Raw genomic sequence first — 23,813 nt, 5'->3', positions numbered from 1 at the left:
TGGGATTGAGAGGGAGACAAACCATAAGTGACTCTTAATCTCACAAAGCAAACTGAGGGTTGCTGGGGGGAGGGGGTTTGGGAGAAGGGGGTGGGATTATGGACATTGGGGAGGGTATGTGCTTTGGTGAGTGCTGTGAAGTGTGTAAACCTGGTGATTCACAGACCTGTACCCCTGGGGATAAAAATATATGTTTATAAAAAATAAAAAATTAAAAAAAAAAAAGAGTCTCTTTTCGGTTTGTCTACCTCCCGATCCCATCTTGTTTCATTTTTTCCTTCCATATCCTCCAAACCCCAACTCTGTCTCTCAAATTCCTCATATCAGGGAGATCATATGATAATTGTCTTTCTCTGCTTGACTAATTTTATGCAAAGCATACTCCTTTTTTTTTTGGAAAGCATACTCTTAATACTCTTGCTACTTTTCAGATAAAATCAGTGTTATTTGTTTAGATTTATTATGTATACTTTTCAGCTTTCTGTATTAAAACTTGAATGAATTAAAGGAGTTTTATTTCAGAATGAGGACCTCTCAAAATAGGTTTGTTTTTTTTTTTCTTCGTAAGATTTTTCTCAAGATTATATAGAAATTTCAGTCTAGGTCTGCTTTTGTTTTGGTATTGGAAATTTTATTTTTCAAAATTAATAATAGAATTGACAAACTTACTAGATTGAGAATCACTCTTTACTATCTACTGCTTTTATTTTATTTTATTTTACCATTACTTCTTTTACTACTTACTGCTTCATTCAGTGTTTAAAAAAGGTGTTATTCTGATGTGCTTTCACAGTGCTTTCATATAATCTGGTTGACCCTTGTAGCAGTTACTCCAGTGAGTTGGAAATAATTTTTGCAAGTGATATTTTAATAAATGTGTACTTATATTTCTTATATATATATATATAATACATATAATAGATTGCTTTGAAATATTTTTGTCTTTTGCCTTGACAACTTAGTCTGAGGGATTTGACAGTGAGAGCCTAATGATCCTATTTCTCCTGTACAGTGAACAGGTAGAGTTCAATTTAAGAAGCACTGGATACTACACCTATAAATTAAAATGAATTTTAAGGCCAGCAAAAGTGGTTAATGAATGATGAATGATAAATGATATTAAAGGATGAATTATCCTTGAACAACTTAATGATAATATTTACCATTTGTTTTCCTGATTAACAGAGCACATTTTCTATGACAAACTTCACTACAATAATTTATTGTAAAGACTTGTTTTCACTGATACATATAGATTAGCAGAGAAAGTAAAGTCTCTTTCAGTTTAAACTTGTCTTTTAGTAGTGCTTAAAATTTTTGTTGTTGAACATACTCATGAATATCTGTTTTTCCAGTGGAGCCTAATTATCTTGCTACAGAAGGATCAGGGTAGAAACCAGTCTAAATCTCCTTTGGCTTCATCGACCCTGGAATGAATCACATATCAGTTTACCTAGAATTTTAGAATATGGAAATTTTCATGAATTACAGTTTCTTACATGTTTCTGGTATACCTTTATTGTGATCATCAGTTTCTCTCTTCTTCTTCTCTTCTTTTTCATCTATACACAGATACATTTTATATATTCTCAAGTATTTCAGATGTATATATTGTGTTTCTTAATTGGACTTGATAATCTGAATATTAACTTCAGTTTCTCCCAGAAAAATTTTTTTACAAGATAAATTTTCATTTTTATATTTTCACATTATTTCTGGTTATATACATGCTGCCTCTTTTGAAAAATGGAAGTTAACTTAATTTGAATTTTTATATTCAGGGACTTGATTTCACATATAATAAATTATACCAATAATAAATGATACCATGATAGCTTCTCTTAAAAGTTTTTTATATATGTAATACATATTTTTTACAACAATTCTCCTAAATGCAGAAATATATAAAATACAAATGCCAGTCTACAATAATTTAATCTGTTCTTATTTGTTCTTGATCTGTTCTGCCACTGTAGTGTATCCTTGGTAGAAAAAAATTCTATAGGGAGCAAGATAAAGCCCCATTCCCATTTCTGGATGGTTTAGCTTCAGTTTTGATGAACTTTTCTGTTGTATTCTTGAGTTAATTATTTGGTTAATTGTTGATTCCTTCTTTTACTCCAAAATAAACTTTAAAATTATTGGTGACCAAGTAACACTATTTATAACCAGAAAATATGACAGTGTTTTTAGAGTGATAGAGTAAGTCTAATAATTTGGTGTTTCTTGTGTTCACCATGATTTTGGGTAAGAGATTAAAAGAACCAGCACAAAATAATACAATATAATCTCTGATCTAAGATTATTCTTACTCTTTTGTTTTTTTCTTCCCCAGAAGAGAAGCCAAAACCCGATCCAGTGTTAAAGTCTCCTTCCCCAGTTCTTAGGCTAGTCTTTAGTGGAGAGAAGAAAGAACAAGCAGGCCAGACATCAGAGACAACTGCAGCAGAATCCATGCCAGAGCTTCCTCTGCCTCCATCACCTACCACTGTTTCTCCACTTGCTCGAAGTACAATTGCTTCCCCCACCTCTGCTGCTCTTAGTAGCCAGCCAATATTTGCCACTGCTGTAGATGACAGGTGTGAACTCTCTTCCTCAAAAGAAGACACAATTCCTGTACCCAGCCCTGTATCTTGCACAGAGACATCAGATCCATCACCAACAGATGTAATTGATGATGATATATGCAAGAAATCTTGTAGTGTAGCACCTAATGATATTCCACTGATTGCTAGTACTAATCTAATTAATGAAATGAATGGAGTTACTGAACCATTACCAGCCACAGAGAGCATTGTGGAAATAGTAAAACAGGAGGTGTTGCCGTTGACTCTCGAATTGGAGATTCTGGAAAATGCCCCAGAAGAAATGAAAGTGGAGTGTGTCCCGGCTCCCATTACCCCTTCCACAGTTCCTTCCTTTTCTCCATCTCCTCCAACTCCTCCAGCTCCTCCTCCTCCCACACCAGCCATTGTTCCTGCTGCTGCTTCTAACGTTAGTACTGCTGGTGTTCCCACCGCAGTCCAGAGGGTCTTAGAAGAGGATGAGAGCACAAGAACTTGCCTTAGTGAAGATGCAAAAGAGATTCAGAACAAAATAGAGGTAGAAGCAGATGGACAAACAGAAGAGATTATGGATGCTCAGAGCCTAAGTTCAAGAAAGAGCCCCAGCCCAGGTAAGCTGCTGTGCCATTAATTATTGTATGCTTGCTGAACATGAAAAAGAAGCAGTGTTTGACTTATTTTTTAATTGGATACTTTCCTTGACTTCCAGAAACATCAAATGAACGCTGACATTCGTAGTCTGATTTCTTCAATGGTGTGTTTATGTTTTAGTGCAGCCTGCAAAAGAGTTACTCCATTGTCTAAAAATGCAAATGAAATTTCAAATATACAAAATGCCTCCAAGGTATATGTCACTGTACATGTGTTTTTTGTTTTTATTTTTATTTTTTTGCCTTGTTCATATGAATCAGTTCCTCAGTGGTTAATTTAGTAGCTTTGGGGCTGGAAACCAATTAAAACAAGCATACTCTATCTTCTCAAAATATTAGAACCCCATCAATCCTAAACATAAAGGACTTCATTGCTTAGTTGATTTGGGATTTAGAAAAATAGCAGTGACAACATCGAAGTTTATAACTAGTTCTGAAAAATGAAAGGGCCCTCTCTGATTCAAAGAGAAATTTAATGCTCTTCATTTTTTCCTTTAGAGGTTTCATTTTTTCCTTATAATACTAATTTTATCATTAATATTTTCAAAGTATTTTATTCTTCCCAGTTCAAAATTATTTATTTAATGTAGCATCACAGGATCTTAGGAACTTAGGAATTACTGGACTTTTGTCATTTTTTTTTTTTTAAAGATTTTATTTATTTGAGAGCGAACACGGGAGAGTGAGTATGAGCTAGGGGGAACTGGGGGGAGGGGCAGAGGGAGAGGGAGAAGCAGACTCCCTGCTGAGCAGGGAGCCTGACTTGGGACTGCATTCCAGGACCCTGGGATCATGACCTGAGCTAAAGGCAGACACTTAACCAACTGAGCCACCCAGGTGCTGTCCCTTTTTTTTAAGAGAGGCAAAGAGGTGGGAGCGAGAGGGGAGTGCAGGTGACTGGGGGGTGTGTGGGGGAAGGACAGAGGGAGAGGTAGAGAATCTTAACCTCCACACCCAGCACAGAGCCCAGCTTAGAGACTTAATCTCCCAACCCTGAGATCATGACCTGAGCAGAGATCAAGAGTCAGATGCTTAACCAACTGACCTAGATGCCCCTGAATTTTTATAATTTTAATAAAAAATTATCTGAGGCTTATCAACTTGAGTCATTAGTCCATATGGCTTTTAATAAGTCAGCTAGCCCCTCTGGTGCAGTAGTGGCCCCACGCAGTAAAATTTACCCTCTGTATCTCTCCCAGGTAGACTTATACAATTAGAAAATTGTATGCTCCCCCAGCAGTTGTCCCAGAACAATTAGTACCAAGGATGTTGATGACTGCACTGGGTGGGGAGGTTTTAGTCATCAACATCCTTGGTGCTAATTGTCTTTTTTGAGCTGTCTAATCCATAGGGAAACTTAGGAAATCAAAAACCTGATCCCTAGTTTTAAGATACAGCTTTCCCATACAGCTCAGTTTTTGAGGCAGTTTCCTCCTGAATTTCTTAGGAGGTTGTCTGGTTCCTTGGAACAGAAGGACATCTAGTTCAACGTAGTGCAACATTGCAAGGTTATAGAGAAAGGCAGTATTTATCATAAAGTTTGTAAGTCACCTGTTTTCTTAAGAGATTGTCCTCCAATGGATCAGAATTCACAGTATCATCACTATTTCAGGAACCTTCTTTCTTGGTGGGTAGATGACCTCTGGGGCTTTATGAAAAAAACAGTTTAGATGTGGCTACAGGTGAAGGCCCCCCAAGGAGCCCTCCTTTGTTGGAGAAGAGTAGCTTGACCCTTCCTTGTCTCCTTTCACATGCTTACCTGTGAGCTGTCATCCAACAGCTAGGGATGTGGTAGCTCCAAAATTAGGAGAAGCTATTGAAGACAAACGTTTAAAAAAACAAAACAAAACAAAAAAAAAAAGGAACAGAAAGAAAAACAAAATAATCATAGGGAATACAAGTCAGAGATACAAACCATACCTGAATCCTGAAATAAGTAAAAACCAAGCCCACACCAAACTCCTACTTCCACTCATTTCCTGACATTGTGTTTTTAAGTAGTATGTCAGTTAGGTGGCCTGATGTTTGCAAGTCTGTGCCCAGGGGTAGATGGACAGACAGATTTTAGCGCAAGTAATTTTCATATCATGGTTCCCTTTTTTTTTAAATGTCAGTCCTCTGGGAATTAGTAATATATGTCACTAGCAGCTTAGTGAGAGAATATAGATACTTCAGCAGCAACCAGAAGATAGCTAGAAAAGAATGAACTGTCTTCTGCATGATTTAGGGGTGAGGGTAGATGTTGGTGATGTTGGGAAGTAAAGTGTCCTGACACTTTTCTGGTTTTATGATTTTTTAAAATCTATAATTGTATTATATGTACTAAAAGAACTAGAAGTTCTGTGATATCCCTTGATTTTTTATACTCTTCAGAATTCAAAGTAAATGAACCTGAAGAACCCATGTAAAGAGCATTTTTTAAAGTATAAAGCTACCAAAAACATTTTAGCCCTCTCATTTCTGTACAAGTGTTTAAATTATCATTACTCTTGAAGATCTATCCATTTGAAGTGTTCTGTTCCCAATGACTATAGTCTTATTTGCACTTACTCATTCAATATCTTGTTTACTTTGAGAGATGATTAAATCATAACAATTTGGTTTGGATATCAGTCTTCTGTTGTTGACTTTTATTTTTATTTATTTTTAAAAAGATTTTTATTTATCTGACACACAGCAAGTAAGAGAGGAGAGAGCAAGCACAAGCAGGGGCAATGGCAGGCAGGGGAGAAGCAGGCTTCCCAAGGAGTAGGGAACCCAATGTGGGGCTCGATCACAGGACCCAGGATCATGACCTAAACTGAAGGCAGCTGCTTAACCGAATGAGCCACCCAGGCACCCCTCTTGTTGATTTTAAAAATATATTTATTAATTTAAAGAGAGCCAAGAGGGGGGAGAGGAACAGAGGGGAGGGAGAGAGACAAGCAGATTCTACCCGGTGTGCAGGGCCCAATCAGGCACCATCCCAGGACTCTGAGACCATGACCCTAGCCAAAACCAAGAATCTGATATTCAGCCAGACTGAGCCACCAGGCACCCCTGTTGTTAACTTTTGAGAATAGGTCTCACTGCATCTGCCTCAGGATAAAGCACTTTAAAGCTCACTTCAGAACACATTTGCTTTTGACAGGTGTGATGCATAAGAAGACTACCTTGGCGTAAAGATACTTGTTTAAAGCTGTAACATCAGACATAGGCATATAGTCCTTTTTCTTAACTTGTGCTGGAAAACATTTTCTTGAAACTATTCTAGATCATATTTCTGACTGGAACAAAATGCAGCAATTCTGAATACTTAAGTGTCGAAGAGCAAGCCCTGTGAAATGATAATTGTGTTTATTATGTTCAGGGTACTCTGAAAAGCCTGAGAGATTGGCCGGACCTTTGATTACTTAGTTCATATGATCACCTCAATAATTAAATGTGCAGAAATCTCTATTAATTGACTATTTCTTGAAATCTTAGGGTTTTTATTATGGCTTTTGTGTACTTGTTGGGTAAAAAAAGGGTTTCAGAACTTGTGGAAAAACATTCCTGACTCCTCATCCAGCAGTTCATTTTTATATAATTTCCTGAATGTGTGTACAATGTAAGGTGCATACTATGTGACATGAGCTTTTCGCTTCTTTTGAAAATAATGAATTTAGCTTTTTTATTATCTCTGTTTGATATAAAAATATTGTTTGACATTCCTTTGGCAGAGGGAGATCTTTCAACTTACTGTGTCTTCTGGCTCTTGCTCATAGTACATTGTTTCTTTGTATATTTTAAAAAATTGTTTTATGACCTCCTCTTCAGCAAAACTTTCCTGGATGTACATTGTGGGCAGGTAATCCTAAAGCGTGTTTGTGTTTGCTTTACTTACCACGTGTCTTGAGGAAAACATTAGCTAGACCTTAATCTGAGTTCAGTGTCCTAAATCTCCTTCCATATTCCAAGCAACGTATGAAAGCATTCCTGTAGATACTGTTTTTCAGATGACTACAGTCCCTTTCCACCTAGGTGAAACCAAGCATCCTTTCTTGTCTTTACTCTGTGTTCGTTCACTGGTTTATTTTGTTCTCTTTTATTGTTTTAACTACCTTTTCACTGAGGCTCTCACTCTGTTTGGAGTCTCAGGGATTTTTTTTTTTTTAATTAATTTATTTGACAGACACAGAATCCAAGTAGGCAAAGAGAGAGAGAGAGGAAGCAGGATCCCTGCTAAGCAGAGAGCCCGATGTGGGGCTCGATCCCAGGACCCTGGAATCATGACCCAAGCCGAGGGCAGAGGTTTTAACCCACTGAGCCACCCAGGCGCCCCTGGAGTCTCAGGGCTTTTTGTGAGAACCTCAATTCCAAGTCCTCACTTCACTGGGATCCAAGATCTTTCATCTCCACATTGATGTTAAAACGTAAACTCCTGTGTTTTAGAGACTGGCATAGTGTCCCATATCCCCGGTAGTGTAGTGACTACAGTAGTAGCAACAACAGACCTTGTTTATGTGGCTTCCAGGGTTTTCCCTTATGTTCTTGGAATCTCAGCTAAGGTTGAGGGATGGTTTCTAGATTCTGTAGGTTGCAAGACGAGAGATTTGTTTCTCAAATGGAGGTACATTTGTGTGTTTTGTGGGTGTTAATAAAATACTGATCCATACAGCCAGTGACATTGCTGTTCTCTCTTTTGGCTTTGATTCACTTCAGCATAAAAGGAACATAGTTTAACTCGGGAAAATATATTTTAGTAGTAATCCTTGATTGATTTTCACCTGTGAGAATAATTCGTAGTGCCTTTAAAGAAATAAAACATAAGTAAGCACAAAAAAACAAAAGCCTTTCAGTTTGGGTAGACTAACACGAGTCCCATGTGAAAACCATGATCTGATGGTCAGCAGCAAGAATTAGGAATCTAGGGGCACCTGGGTGGCTCAGCGGGTTAAAGCCTCTGCCTTAAGCTCGGGTCATGATCCGAGGGTCCTGGGATCGAGCCCCACATCGGGATCTCTGCTCTATAGGGAGCCTGCTTCCTCCTCTCTCTCTGCCTGCCTCTCTGCCTACTTGTGATCTGTCAAATAAATAAATAAAATCTTTAAAAAAAGAAGAATTAGGAATCTAAAATTTATTCTTGCCTTGCTCAACTTACACCTTCTAAGAAATATTTGAAACATCCTGGAATATTTAGTTCCTCTGGCTAAATACAGATCACCTGTGATTTGATCTCCCACAAGCCAGCCTAATCCCTCCCTTAATCTATACCCTTATAATTTAGTTTCTCATATTCCTTTAGTTTCTCAGAAAATATGTTCTGAAGCCTTATGTGCAGGACTTCTTACATGTTCCTGGTTCCATGTTATCCATCAAAATAGTAGAGCACTTTTTAAAACATAGGCTTTAGGCTCCCTTTTTCAGAAGCTTGAGTTTGAGTGATCCTTAGGAATAAATAAATCAAAATGATTGACTTTCCTCACCTTATTTATAAAAATAGTTGAAACAAAGCTGCCTGAAAGGTACATTTCTGCCGTGTGATTCCTACTTTCTTACTGCTCTTCACAGTGAAATCTTAAGCATTTTCTGGAAAATATTGGGGTTGGGTCAAGTTCATTTATTTATTTATTTATTTGAGAGAGAACAAATGAGAGCATGAGCAGGGGTTGGGGGTCAGAGGGAGAAGTGGACTCTCAGTGAGTAGAGTGCCCAATGCAGGGCTCCATCCTGGGACCCCGGGATCATAATCTGAAGCTGAAGGCAGACACTTAACCAACTGAGCCACCCAGGTGCCCCTCAAGTTCTTTTATATGCTGCAGAATGAGCCCAGACACCAAATGGTATAATGTACTAACAGACTCAAGTGCCAAGCCTTGTGGCAAGCCCCTGTATGATCTCTCATCTGTGTATGATATACACTTTCCTACTATTTATAGTAGTTGATTTCTTTGCAACATGAGTCTCAAAAGTTTCATTCATTGGATATTAATAAACATAGTCCTATATATCTCCATGAGTAGACATGGATTCTTTGTTCAGAATTCAGCCCACTTTTCCCCAGACATACTAATATACTTTCAAAAAAAAAAAAACCATTGTGCTTACCTGCCTCCATACAGAGTAATCCGGACAGCTTAGGAAATGCTGTTCTCTGTTGGACAAGAGAGCTCTCGATAGGAAAACCTTGTCTTGCTAAAAGTGTTTTCTTCTCCCAGTGCTGATCTCCATCTTGCACATGGTAGTCTTGAGAACTGTTTCTAATACTTTTGACAAGAAAATTTTACCTACTAGTGCAAAAAGGGGTCCAAAATACATTTCTTCAATATATTTCTTTTTCCTATTTACTGTTGCTGTATTAGTATTAGTCATATTTGCTAATTTTGCTGCAGTCATAATAAAGTTGTGTTACTTTCTTAATTTTTACAGAGCCTTTTCTCAGGCATTAATCTTATGACTTAAGTAGTTATTCCTGGGATAGAATTGTTCCTATTTTGCTGATACAAAAAATAAGCCATGCAATGGTAAATTGGTTTCTCAGAGGCTCAAGCCGCCTGTTACCTCACATTTCTGTTACTTTTTCTAACATACTTTCCATATTGCGGTAAAGTTCTTTGAATGTTTTGGAATTTTAGCGGCTGGTGACCCATATTCAGAGAGAAATGTAGAAGCCCACCTGTTTCAACTATACAAATAGTTAATGAGGGCCTCCTATGAGTCAGTCGTCAGGGGCACTCAAGGTTTCCAAGAACTGAAGAATCCAGAAGATCTCTGCCCTTGTAGTATGTTAAAAAGGGTTTTTTTGTTTGTTTGTTTTTTAAGATTTTATTTTTGAGTAATCTCTACATCCAACCTAGGACTAGAACCCACAATCCCGAGATCCAGTCATACGCTACACTGATGGAGCTGGCCTGGTGCCCCATGTGTTAGAATGTTTTAAGTGACATAAAAATAATCAGGGAAAGGAGTGTTGGAGAGGCAGCAGATTTTATGTTTAAGTCACATGAACAGAGCTGTAGTCTTCAAGTATTTAAGCAGAGGTGGAGGAGAATGATTATCTGGACTCTCCTCTTAAAAAAATCTGTGGTTTTCCTACCAACTTTTCCTTTTGCGAAACGTTAGTCAGCTTTACCCCATCTTCCCTATTCTTAAATTCCAGCAGGCAGAGTACTATTGGACAATGCCTGCCACTGTGAATGTAGATATATCTACCAATTCATGCTCTCTGCCCAGCCATTCCTATATGAAATCCTATACTCAGCCCAAACCTCCTCACCCTCAGCAGATGACTTTGTGTCTTTGTAGAATATTGAGTGCATTAAGTATGCCTTTATTTTTTTTTTAAGATTTTATTTATTTATTTATTTGACAGACAGAGATCACAAGTAGGCAGAGAGGCAGGCAGAGAGAGAGGAGGAAGCAGGCTCCCTGCAGAGCAGAGAGCCCCTTGCGGGGCTTGATCCCAGGACCCTGAGATCATGACCTGAGCCGAAGGCAGAGGCTTTAACACTGAGCCACCCAGGCGCCCCTAAGTATGCCTTTTTTAACCTTATGCTAGAACTACCAGTCTGACTCCATCCAAACTTTCCCCGGAGTCTCTTAGTTGTCCCCTGCAGTCTCCTATATATTCACTGCCTTCCCATAGACTTCTTTGTCATTGTAAATCTGCTGAAGTCTACCTCCTAGTGAAAACATACCCTCAGTCCAACACGTCCACTTAGCTGTCATTGAAATTCGGCTCTTCCTTGTCTCTTCCAGGCTTCCCAAGAACAGTCAATCATTTTTGCTCCTTCTCTGTTTACTTTTCAACTAACATCATCTGCTTTCTGCCCCCAGCATGCTGTTGTATGGTCTTTTCACCAAATGTGACAGTACTCGTGGCTCTCTGCTTTTTTTTTTCCTTTAGTAAGATTTATTGCATATTATTTCTTTGTAGTTAAATTCACTCCCTTTAGCATTCATTTCTGTGGATTTTGACAGACACATTAACTCATGTAATCACTACCACAGTCAAAATACAGAACCGTTCCATCATTCAAAACAATTTCGTTATATTTGGGTCATGCTCTCATTCTGTCACCATTCAACACAGTCTTCAGGGTTGATTTTATCTACTCTGATGGTAGATGGCTCCCAGTGGTATATGCAGATGACCTCCAAATTTTTATCTCTATACTCATAATTGTTTCTGAGTTTCTATCTTCCGTTTCCTGTTGCCTGCCAAATATCTTCATTTGGAAATCCCAGAGCCATCTCAGATTTAACATGTCCACTGTCTGACTAATCACCTAGTTCCCTAAACCTATTCCTTTATCTCAGTTAATGCCACAGGCTTTACATAAGCTAAAATCCTGAAGCCAGTGTCGATGGACTTATTCCTTGAGTTACTCATCTTCCCCGTGTAATCATTTAACAAGGTTCTCTGATTTTTACCTGATATGGTTGTTGAATTTGTTTCCTCCTCTCCTTTTAGTGCTCTCACTGCGTTATGACCTCTCGTGTCCCTGACATGTCCAGTTTTGCCCCCCTTCACATCCATTCTCCATCTGGCAGTCATCTCTTAAAAATACAGATCTGACTTTGCCACTCCTTATTTATCTCTGCTTAAACCCTTTAGGATGTTGGGTGGCACTGGGGGGTATTCCCCTTCAAAACAAACTCTACACTTTCACTTTTTACTACAAGGTCTTGTTATATTTAGTTATAGGAGCAATCTTCTGAATATATATGCATAGGATCTGTTTATTACTTTTCGTGTATTTGGTTAATCTCAACATTATCAATAAAGTGTAGTGGTCAAGATCAAAACAACAGAGTCAGACACTCCTGCACCTTAGCCTTTCCCCTGTCTCTGTAACCATGGGCCAGTTTCTTAACCAACTGAGCCACCCAGGCGTCCCTCATGGGCCAGTTTCTTAACCTCAGAGTTTTTCTTGTCCAGAATTTTAAGATGATAATTGTATTTACTTCATAAAATTCTAGTAAACATAAAATGTGATATATGTAAAACACTTAGCACAGTGTCTGACACACAGTAAGTACTCGGTAAATGTTAAATATTATTTCTATTTTCAGCTAGTATTAAGGGACCAAATGTTCCCTTTGAACTCTACTAATATTACACAGAATAAATGGTTGTCGTTATCACTGTCCTTAGGAATTTATATTCCAAAGAAGAGAAGCTTAATAAGATGATACCATCTCAGAAGTTCTTAAATCATGAGCATGAAATGGTGGAAAGTCCTTCACAATAGTCCCTTCTGTGTGTGTAAATTTGATTAGAGGCTTTTGTGCCCATTATATCTTTTAACCTTCCCAGTGGCGAGACACCTCTAGTGGTGACCTCTGCTGTCATTTGGAAGGCAGGAGGTATGCTTAGAACAGTGTATTTTACCAGGAAAATCTGTACCATTGAAAAACTTTAGGCATGTATTTAAGGAGATGATACAAATAACATTAACTTCCTGTTTAGGTCAGGAGTAGAAAATTAGGAAGAAAAGCAGAGAGAAAAAAACGAATGGGAAAAAAATGAATAGGATAGTCCCAAAGCAGAAACAACCTTAAAGTCCCATCAGCTGATGAATGTATAAACAAATGGGGTGTGTGTGTGTATAATATAGAATATTATTCTGCCATGAAAAGGCATGATGTATGGATACATGCTACAACATAGATAAGCCTTAAAAACATCATACTAAGTGAAAAAGTCACAGAAGACCACATAGCGTTTGATTCTGTTTATGTGAAATGTCCAGAATAGGCAAATTCTTCGAGACACAAAATAGAAACATAGTTGTCAGAGATTGAATAGCTAGGGAGGGTGGGTATAGGCTTTCTTTTGGGGATGAAAGTGTCTGAAGTTAGATAGTGGTGATTGTCACACAACTCTGTGAATATGCTGTTGTGCAATAATAGAATATATATAGATGTAGATATGTATGTATGTATTTTGAAGATTTTATTTATTTGAGAGACAGAGTGAGCAAGAGAGAGAGCACAAGAACAGGGGCACAGGGAGAGGGAGAAACATACTCCTCTGCTGAGCAGGGAATCTGACATGGAGCTCAATCCCAAGACCTTGGGATGATGACCTGAGCTGAAGGCAGACACTTAACTGATAGAGCCACCCAGGCACTCCAGTGGAGAATATATATTGGTCTCTGTCACCCATTACTGGCACAGAGCTCCTAAAACCCGTGTAATTTACTAAGGGATAAGAACACTAGAAGCATCTCTTGTTCTAATATTGGTCTTTTACCTCCACTGATGGCTCCTAAAAGCCTTGTAAATTTCTAAGCGATAGTACTAAGATCCTCTTGTTCTACTGAGGTGACTTTAGGTAGGCTCCTGGATGGCTTCTGGATGGGGGCTGGTAACCAGAAAGACCAACAAGTCATTGGAAGTTTGGAATTTTCAGCCCCATGCCCCATCCTCCTGAGAGAAGAACGGGACTGCATATAGAATTAGTATTTGGTCATACCTATGTGAGGGATCCTCCGTAGAATCTCAGAGAGAGGGGGTTTGGAGAACTTCCAGGCTGGCAACCACGTCCACACCAGTAACAACTAATGTACTCCCAACTCCAAGGATCGAAGCTTCTGCACTTGAGACCCTCCTAGACCTCGCCCTGTCTATTTACGCCTCTTCATCTGGCTCTTCATCTGATTATTTATATCTTTTAAACTGGTAATCATATCTTCAACGGGTAAATGCAAGTACATGTTTTCGAACCTGAGGAGAGGGTGGTCTTTGGAACTTCTGAGCTATACTGATTGGCCACCTGGGCTTTCGATTGGCATCTGAAGTAGGAGTGAGGAGAAAATCTTGTAGAACTGAGCCCTAACCTGTGGGATCTGACATCTTCAGGTTGATAATGTTTGAGTTGAGTTAAATTGTAGGACATCCAGTGAGTGTCATGGAGAATTGCTTGTTATGGAGGGGAAAACCCCATATATTTGATGACAAGAAGTGTCAGAAGTGTTCCAAGTGGTAAAGGAAACACACAATAGGAAATTTCCCTACAAAGGAAAGTGGCAAGACTTTTCCATTACAGCTATGAACAACTGAATTGTATACTTTAAAAAAGTGAACTTTATAGTATATTAACTATTTCTCAATAAAGCTATTTTAAAAAAATGAATAGGACTTCGAGTGGTTGTGTCACCAGTATATATAAGGATTTGTCGGAGGGGGGCACCTGGGTGGCTCAGTGGGTTAAAGCCTCTGCCTTCAGCTCAGGTCATGGTCCCAGGGGCCTGGGATCGAGCTCCACACTGGGCTTTCTGCTCAGCAGAGAGACTGCTTCCCCCGCTCTCTCTGCCTGCCTCTCTGCCTACTTGTGATCTCTGTCTCTAATAAATAAATGAAATCTTAAAAAAAAAAAAAAGAAAAGAAAAAGAAAAAAAGAAAAGGATCTGTCAGAGGCATCAGCCTTAGAAGTAAATGCTAGGAAACCCTGAAGCTAGAAATGAATCTAGTTAGGGAAGTTATAGCTTAGACAATAGGAAATAGATTTCAACAAAAATATCATAATCAACAGTACCAGACTAGGAAGAATGTTGGGAGTACAACCAAAAACCAGTTGTGTTTTGATGTATTTTATGTCTGAACTTTGTATTATTTTTACTCTATCTTATTGTTTTACAGTAGCTATGTCTTACCTGAGTTTGAGAGGGTGTTCTCAGCTACATAGTGAATGCACCACTGTAGTAGCCATTCTAGGGGCATTGTCTGATGTCACAAATATGGAACACCTGACTGGGCTGAGAGCGCAATGTCAGTATTAATGGATGAAACACATCAGGGATTGGTGTTCTATAAGTAATGATTCTGCATTTCCTTAGTTCTTAGTTAGCTAAGTTCTTGTGTATTTTTGCCTCTGTTGAGTCACTCTGGGTAAGGACTCCTACAATTTGACCTTTCTTGTCCTTCCAGCTGTCCATCCCCTTCACTTATCCATCCAACTGTTCAATCTGCTTTCCTTTCTAGAAAGTCCATTTCATAGACTAGTGGATTGCCCCAACTATCACAGCTCTTTCTGCTTTGAGACTTTTCTTGGAAACTCCAGTCTTCCACAGAAAATAATTTCCAAGAGTTATATAGACAGTTGTTTCAAAAGTCTAAGATCCAGACTCGGGTTAAGCCTTCAGCTAAGGCCGAATTCCCAGCTCTCCCTAATTTTATTTTGTTTTGGCCAGTCCTTCATACTGTTTAATAGGTGCTAATTCCCACATTGTTGTCATGATGCTCACTTCTCAGCCTTCACCTTGCTAAAGAACCTGTTGACAGTTTTTTTTGTATGGCTGTCTTCACAGAATTTTCCATTCTGATAATTCCTTGACCCTTAACACCTAAAAATAACTCTGTCACTTGACAGTATTTGGGAACTCAGTGATCTTACAGAGAGATGAGTAAATCTATGCAGTAAGATGAAGAAATGAGGAAATACATCTGTTAGGATGTATATTATCATGCATTGTGGCTCTCCCAAATCAAGGTTTCTGTGATCTTGGGCATTTTGCAAAGCACTGGCAATGTGGTCTCACTGATGGATCAAACAGGAAGGTGTTTTTTTTTTTTTTTTAATCTACTTTCTAGAATTTTCAAGGCAGTGAGCCTTAGTGTTGTATTTAGAGGTGAAAAGCATTGAGTAAACAGAAACATAGCTGTTTGTGCTATAGTGTCTTGTCTGTGCTGTAGCGATTGACAATTTTTCGTCTGTGCTGGACTTAAACCTTTAGTTGTAGTCTATTTTGATTATGGTAGTGGTGGTACAAGAGCATTTGTTAAAATGCAGAAATGCCTAGGTTAATGCAAAAAGAGCAGTAAAATACAGACACTTAGAAAATATGCTGATGGCCTTATTGGAGTCATCTTTGCTCTTACTGCTGACAGAATTGCATATGGACCGTCGGCTGGCTTTTAGGAACAGATCTTTTCCTTAACGTCACGTTACCATTTTATTTTCCTTATGACATACTATGCAGTAGTGGTGATAGACAGACTGTTCTTCACACTGCCCTCCCTTGTTTATCCTCTTCCTGCTACAGAATAAAAGTCTTCTTAACCAAAATGTAAATGAATTTGGAATTTGGAGGAGAAGGTGCAGGAACAAACCAGAGTTAAGAGGGTGTTGTGTTGAGAACCCAAGGACTTTTCAGTTACATCTGTGCTTCAATTCCAGCTCCAGTGGTTACTGTTTCTGGGCTTGGGGCAATTGAGTTCATCTGTCTGTATTTCAGTTTCCTCATCTCCAAAATGGAGATAATGCAATACTTCCAAATGCACAGGAGACTGAACCAGTGTTTAGTGTTATGGAGAGACATTAACTTTGGGCTGAATTTTGCTTGCACGGAGTTCATTCATTAACAGATTTTCAGTGAGCATCTGCCATGGATTAGGTGCTATATTAAATGGTGGATATACAAAGGAGACCAAAAAGAAAGATGCAGTCCTTGTCCTCAAAGGGCTCAAACTCTAATAATTGGATTCTTCACTTGTGTCATGTCCTTGATTGCCTTAGAATAGCAATGACTCATTAAATGTGTTCGTGGTAAAATTTTTAGTGCTGGTGGGGCAGGAAGTGGTCCTGCAAGATAGAAGATAAATTCCTAGGTTGGATATGCTTCAGAAACTAGGGGAACATGTGGTCCTAACGATTGTGAAGTAGATGATTGCTAGTAGTGGATTTATTCTCATCCAAATGAATCAATTTTTTTTTCAAGTGTTATTTATTTAAGTAATCTCTGCCCCCAGCATGGAGCTTAAACTCTTACAACACAACCCCTACCTAGATCAAGAGTTGCATATTCTTCTGACCAAGCCAGCCAGCCTCCCCCAAGTGAATCCATTTAAAAATCTTTGTATCTTAAAGTTCTACATTCTTAAGTTTTTGAGTCATTATCAAATTTCCTTGCCTTAATTTCAGAATAATTAAAATGCATGTTTTCTTTCATAGTTTTTGTGTTGGTGTTGTTTGTAAAAACAACATGCATTCATTAGAGAAAATTCATTATAAAATTCTGAATTTTATCTTGGCAAAAAGAAACAGGACAATGGGTATGTAAAAGGTTAACCTGTCTGCAGAGTACCTGTGAGTTAAAAAAAATAAGAAAGCAAACAACCTGAAAGAAGATTGAGTAACTAACAAAAATAAAAATTCATAGAAAAGAAAGAACAAATAGGCCCCCTATAAAAAAGAAAGAAAAGATGCTCATCCATTATTAAGTGGGAAATACCATGTTTTTGGTTTTTTTTTTTTTTTAAGATTTTATTTATTTGACAGAGATTACAAGTAGGCAGAGAGGCAGGCAGAAAGAGAGAAAGGAAGGGAAGCAGGCTCCCCGCTGAGCAGAGAGCCCGATGTGGTGCTCCATCCCAGGACCCTGAGATCATGACCTGAGCCGAAGGCAGAGGCCTTAACCCACTGAGCCACCCAGATGCCCCAGAAATACCATTTTTAGCTATAATACCAAGTTACCTGTGAGAAGGGAGGAAATACAACACTCATGTATTTGTGTAAGGGTTAACTTTTACCTTTTTGGCGGTAAATCTGGTAGGAAAATAGCAAAATATCTTTCAAAGGGAATTATACAAATTTATTCTGGATATTTTACAACTAATATATGAATGAGATAGAACTGTGATAACCTGGAGAGATTTTCATAATAAATTAAGGGAAAATAAAGCATTTTGCAAAATAATTTTAGTATGACTATTTTTCCATTGAAAATAAATATATGTATTTGGTTATGATTATTTGTATGAGTCTTTAAGGGATGGCCAACTGTATACCAAAGAGTGTTAATGTTGTTTACCTCAAGCCACTAGAAGTAATTAATTGGGGAAAGGGGGGTGTTACCTTTATATTTGTTTCAACTGATACTTTTATCATTTAAAGAAAGAAAACATAAAAAGCAACAACAGGAAGAAAAAACAGCCCTTGGGAGCCCCAAGGGATGTACTTGGGTGTACAGATATATATTTCTTTTTATAAATGGAAGAATACTACACAAGCTATTTCAAAGTCTTTTAAAGACACTTATCATTTTTTAGCAGGTTCATAATAGATACATGGATATACTTCCGTTTTAATTTTTTTTAAGAAACAACCTGAACCATTTTAACACCTTTGAGGTGTGATTCACATAAAATTAACATATATATTTTTAAAGTATTGTATTCGTTTTGACATCTGCATATATGCTCATGAAACTATTACTACCATCAAGCTAATAAACATAATATCACCCCAAAAAGTTTCCTCATACCTCTTTATAAATCCCTCTGAGCTGCACTACCCTCACTCCATTCCAAAGGCAAGCACTGATCTGCTTTCTGTCACTATAGTTTGCATTTATTAGAATGTCGTACAAATGAAATCAGAAAGCATAAACTTTGATCTGGCTTTTTTACTCAAGAGATATATCCATATTGTTACATATGTTAGTAGCTCATTTTTTTAAAAAATTACTGATAATGCTATGGATGTGCCACAGTTTGTTCACCTATTGGATATTTGAGTTGTTTGCAATTTGGAGCTATTAGAGCAGAGTTCTGTGAACATCTGTATACAAGTCTTTTTATGGATATATTTTGTAATTTCTCTTGAATATCTTGAGTAAAATACGTAAGAGTGAAATGGCTTGGTTCTATGTAAATGTATGTTTTGACCTTTTTAAGAAACTACAAACCATTTTCCAGATATTTGTGCTATTTTACAGCCCCACCAGCAATATGTGAGAATTTCAGGCTGTCCTTTCTCTGTTGAATTTTCTTAAAACCTTTTCCCAAAGTATGTTATATATATTATATGTGGGTCTATTTCTGGATTCTCTATTTTTCCTTTAATCTAGTTTTCTTTCTTGATGCCAGTTCCACACTGTCATGATTTCTGAGGCCTATAATAATTCATGTAATGAGATAGTATTAAGTCCTCCAACTTTATTCTTTTTCAAAAATTTTTTTGGCCATTCTAAGTCTTTTTACTTTTTTATGATAATTTAATTTTTTGCATTCCTTATTAAGTTTTTTATCTTAATTCTAGTACAGTTAAATATGTTTTAGAATCCGTTTTCTAAATATTTAATACAAAAAAGCCGTTTGGTTGGGGCGCCTGGCTAACTCAGTCAGTAGAGCATGCAACTCTTGATGTCATTATGGGAATTTAATTGGATTTGTGTTGAATACTATAGATAGAATTGACATCTTAAAATACTGAATCTTCTGACTCATGAACATGACATATCATCACAGTTTTTCTTCTTTAATTCTCTCAGCAGTGTTTTGAAGGTTTTAATGTACAAGTCTTTCATAATTTTGTCAAATTTTTATCTTTAAATGCTGTTATAAATGGTATTTTTCCATTCAATTTTTAATTTTTCATTACTAGTGTATGGAAATACAATGGAGTTTTCAGTCTCTTACATTACAGTCCTGCTAAAATTCATTTACTCATTTTATTAGCATTTTTTTGTAGCACTTTCTTTGGATTTTCTGTGTAAGTACTCTTGTCATTCCTGAACAAAGACTGTTCTATTTCATTTCTAACTGAAGGCACCTTTTATTTCTTTTTCATGACTTATTGCCCTAGCTAGTACCTTCAATATAGTACTGACTGGAAGTGGTGAAAGTAAACATTCTTATCTTGGTCCCAATCTCAGAAAGAAAGCATTCAATCTTTCACCATTAAGTATGACGTTAGCTGTAAGTTTTTGAATGTTTGGTCAAGGGAATTTTTTTTATTCCTAATTTTCTGAGATTTTTTATTTCAATCAGGGATAGAAATGGATTTTATTGAATTTTTTTCTTACACATCTTGAGACAGTCATGGTTTCTTTTGTTAACTACTTGCTTTATATTACTTGATATTTAAATAATAGACCAACTTTGCTTTCCTAAAATAAAATTTCTCTGAAGTAGGGTGGGTTTGTTTGTTTTTGTATTGTTGAATTTGGTTTGATAAAATATTATTTAGGTTTTTTGACGGATATTAGCCTTTTCTGATAATTTTCATATTTGGACATCTGGGTAATGTTGACCTCATAGAATGGGTTGGTAACCAGTCCCTCCTCTTCAGTATTCTAGAAAAGTTTGTGTAGAATTGATATTATTTCTTCTCAAATGATTAGTAGAATTGACTGATGAAACTATGGGAAAAACAGGTCCCGTAATGAGGAGAAAATGAGTCAATCAAAACTGATTTGTAACTGACATAGCCGTTAGAATTAGCAGACGGAATAATTATTGAGTACAGTTATTATAACTGCATTTCACATGTTCAAAAAGTAGTGACATCCATAACCTAATTGATTAGAGAAACATAATTGATAGAAACAGTAGACAGAAATCAGTAAGTCTATAGAACACTTCAGTAGCACAATCAACCAACTTGACCTAATTGATACAAAACAAACAACAGACACGTGAGTTCAAATGGCAGATTTACAAAGATCGACCATATTATGACTTATAAACAAGTTTTAATTTCAGAGGATTCAAGTCAAAGCAGGTATGTTCTCTGACCACAATGCATTTAAATTGGAAATCAGTAAGAAAAACATCTCTGGAAAAATCCCCCAAATATTCAGAAACTAAATTACAGATTTGTGTATAACCCAGGGGTAAAAGAGAAAGTAAAAAGGGAAACTATAAAGTGTTCTCAACTGGGTGGAAATAAAACCCAAATCAAAATTTGTGCTTATACTCATTTCCTGTTGCTGCTGTAACAAATGACCACAAACCTGTTGACTGAAAAGAACACAAATTTATTATGTCACATTTTGGGAGGTCAGAAATCCAAAATCAGTTTCATTGGACTAAACTTGAAATAGTAACAAAAATGTATTTTCTCTGGAGACTCTGGAAGAGAATCTGTTCCCTGGCTTTTTCCATTTTTTAAAGGCTACCTATATTCCTCTTGGTTCTGGCCTTTTCCTCATGTTCATAGCCAGGACCATAACATCTTCATATGTCTCTGATTCTCTTGCTTCCCACCCAATTGTATGGACCCTTTTGATTACATTGGGTCCACTAGGTTAATTCAATATAAGACTCTTCCTATCTTAAGATCCCTTAAGTTAATCACATCTGCAAAGTTACTTTTGTCATGTAACCTATTCATAGGGTGCAGGGATTGGGACATGGACATCTTTGGCAGTGCATTGTTCCGTGTATCACAACTACTAATATAGATATTAGATGGCAGTTTATACCACTAAATGCACATAGTAGGAGAGAAAAATGGTCTCAAATTAATGACCTCAGCCTCCATGTGACGAAGCTATTCAATTAACAAATTATGTAAGGTGAATAAAGCCTGAGATCTAATGTAAAACATGGTGACTATAGTTGATAGTATCATATTGTGTAAGGGAAACTTGCAAAGAAAAAAGAACTTAGATGTTCTTTGCACCCCTCCAAATATATATGTGAGGTGATAGATGTGTTAATGAACTAGGTGAAGGGAATTCTACAGTGTGTGCGTCTATCAGATCACCACAATGTACACTCTAAATGTCTTATTATTGGATTTGTCGGTTTTACCTCAACAAAGCCGAGAGAGGCACCTGGGTGGCTCAGTGGGTTAAAGCCTCTGCCTTCAGCTCAGGTCATGGTCCCAGAGTCCTGGGATTGAGCCCCAGCTCTCTGCTCTGCAGGGAGCCTGCTTCCTCCTCCCCCACCTACTTGTGATCTCTGTCTGTCAAATAAGTAAATAAAATCTTTAAAAAACAAAAACAAAGCTGAGATATTTTTAAAAGAACAAATTAAACCTAACGGAAATAATAAAGGTAATAGGGAAATTAAAAAAAAATAGAAAACAAAAGAATTAGGAAAAAAGACCCATATAATGAAAAAAGCAATTATTGAGAACATTAAAAGGATTAACAAACCAAAATAAAAAAATGTACAAAACTACAGCCTGACTTTTACCTTCACAATATGTAAAGTTAAAGCTGGAAGTAAAAAAGTATGTTTTTTAACTTTACATTAATTTAATTCCAGTTAACATACAGTGTTACATTAGTTTCAGATGTACAACGTAGGGATTCAGCGTGGAAATAAAAAAATGTTAGTTGTGTTACAGATGTCTGTCTGTCTGCGGTGGAATTCTGTTCTGGTGCCCTCAGTTTGTTTTCCTTTTTTGGTTCCAGCGCTGGACCCTGAACAGACCAGTTTTACTATTTTACTTTTTTTTAATTTACTATTTTGTATTTATATACTATTTTTTATTTACTATTTTAACTTAGTTGAAGAAGTCAGAGAAGGGAAGGAAATACGAAGGGAAGGGAATATGAAGGGTAGCATAATCACCAAGCATTCCTACATTTCAGATAGTAACCCCTGAGAAGATGGCTGGAAAACAGTGACAGACTGACTTACTCCCTAGTGTTTCTTTTTGTTGACATCTCTAGGTGACCCATCATTCTTATGTATTTTATCCCAATTGTTAGTTTTCGTCTTCACGTACATCTCCATTGTAAAAACTTAACCTTCTCTCCGCTGGGTTTTTTCCTTGCTGTAGCCCAGTTTCTTAGAAGAATCATCAGATTTTCCTAGGTCCTCATAAGGATCTATGGAAGAAAAAAAGACAGATTAGGATCCCTAGCCTCAAGAAACTTTAAATAAAATTCTTGAATATATTGTAATCAGAATGATTTAATGCCAGCTTCTAGGAATTAAAAACCAGGATCCAAAAAAGGGAAAGAATGTGAAAAAATGATAGGAAAGAGAAGAGATTAGAACTGGGTGTTAAGTGTGGGAATTCTGATTGGAAGTTCCATTATTGGAACATTCTACTCTTTATACACAACCCTGTGACAATGTAAGGAGGCCCTTCCCTTACCAGTAGTGAAGTATGTACTCTTTTTTTTTTTTTAAGATTTTATTTATTTATTTGACAGAGTTCACAAGTAGGCAGAGAGGCAGGCAGAGAGAGAGAAAGGAGGAAGTAGGCTCCCTGCTAAGCAGAGAGCCAGATGTGGGACTCAATCCCAGGACCCTGGGATCATGACCTGAGCTGAAGGCAGAGGCTTTAACCCATTGAGCCACCCAGGCGCCCTGTGAAGTGTCTACTTTTTTTTTTTTTTAAGATTTTTTTTTTTAATTTTTTATTGAAGTGTCTACTTTTAATAACTCTTCATAGTGTTGTGTCTCTTCAGTCCAGAGACTCAGACTCTGGACACACTCATCTTAAGTCTTAGAGTTAAGGAGTTCATATTATATTCCAGAAGACTAGAGTGCTAGAAGGGAGACTTTTTATAATTCAGGGTCTCTTTAAAAAATATATATATATGTGTGTGTGTGTGTATGTGTGTGTGTGTGTGTGTGTGTGTGTAACTCAGGGTCTCTTATCTGGTGGTTATATGGCCACAAGATCTTTAGCTGATTTGTTAATTTTAGGTACTCCTAGACCATCTCATTCTTGTTACTGGATCGTGGGGAAAAAATTAAAACCTCCTTCCAAGATGGGATTAGGAGGGAGACAAACCATAAGTGACTCTTAATCTCACAAAACAAACTGAGGGTTGCTGGGGGGAGGGGGTTTGGGAGAAGGGGGAGGGTATGTGCTTTGGTGAGTGCTGTGAAGTGTGTAAACCTGGTGATTCACAGACCTGTACCCCTGGGGATAAAAATATAT

General features: G+C 37.3%; 1 protein-coding gene across 19 annotated transcripts in view; it reads left to right on the top strand.

Annotated features, from left to right (window-relative positions):
- EIF4G3 (eukaryotic translation initiation factor 4 gamma 3) overlaps nt 1–23,813 on the top strand; it is a 355,154-nt gene that overhangs the window by 229,494 nt on the left and 101,847 nt on the right. For all 19 annotated transcript variants that reach the window (XM_059376541.1, XM_059376540.1, XM_059376533.1 and 16 more), the window contains one exon: nt 2,336–3,175. In XM_059376541.1, coding sequence (XP_059232524.1) covers nt 2,336–3,175 — 840 coding nt within the window. The remainder of the gene's footprint in view (nt 1–2,335; nt 3,176–23,813) is intronic.

This window comes from Mustela nigripes, chromosome 14, assembly GCF_022355385.1.
Source record: "Mustela nigripes isolate SB6536 chromosome 14, MUSNIG.SB6536, whole genome shotgun sequence".
Lineage (NCBI taxonomy): Eukaryota > Metazoa > Chordata > Mammalia > Carnivora > Mustelidae > Mustela > Mustela nigripes.
The sequence above is the reverse complement of the archived record's forward strand: the minus strand, read 5'-3'. Positions and strand labels throughout refer to the sequence as shown.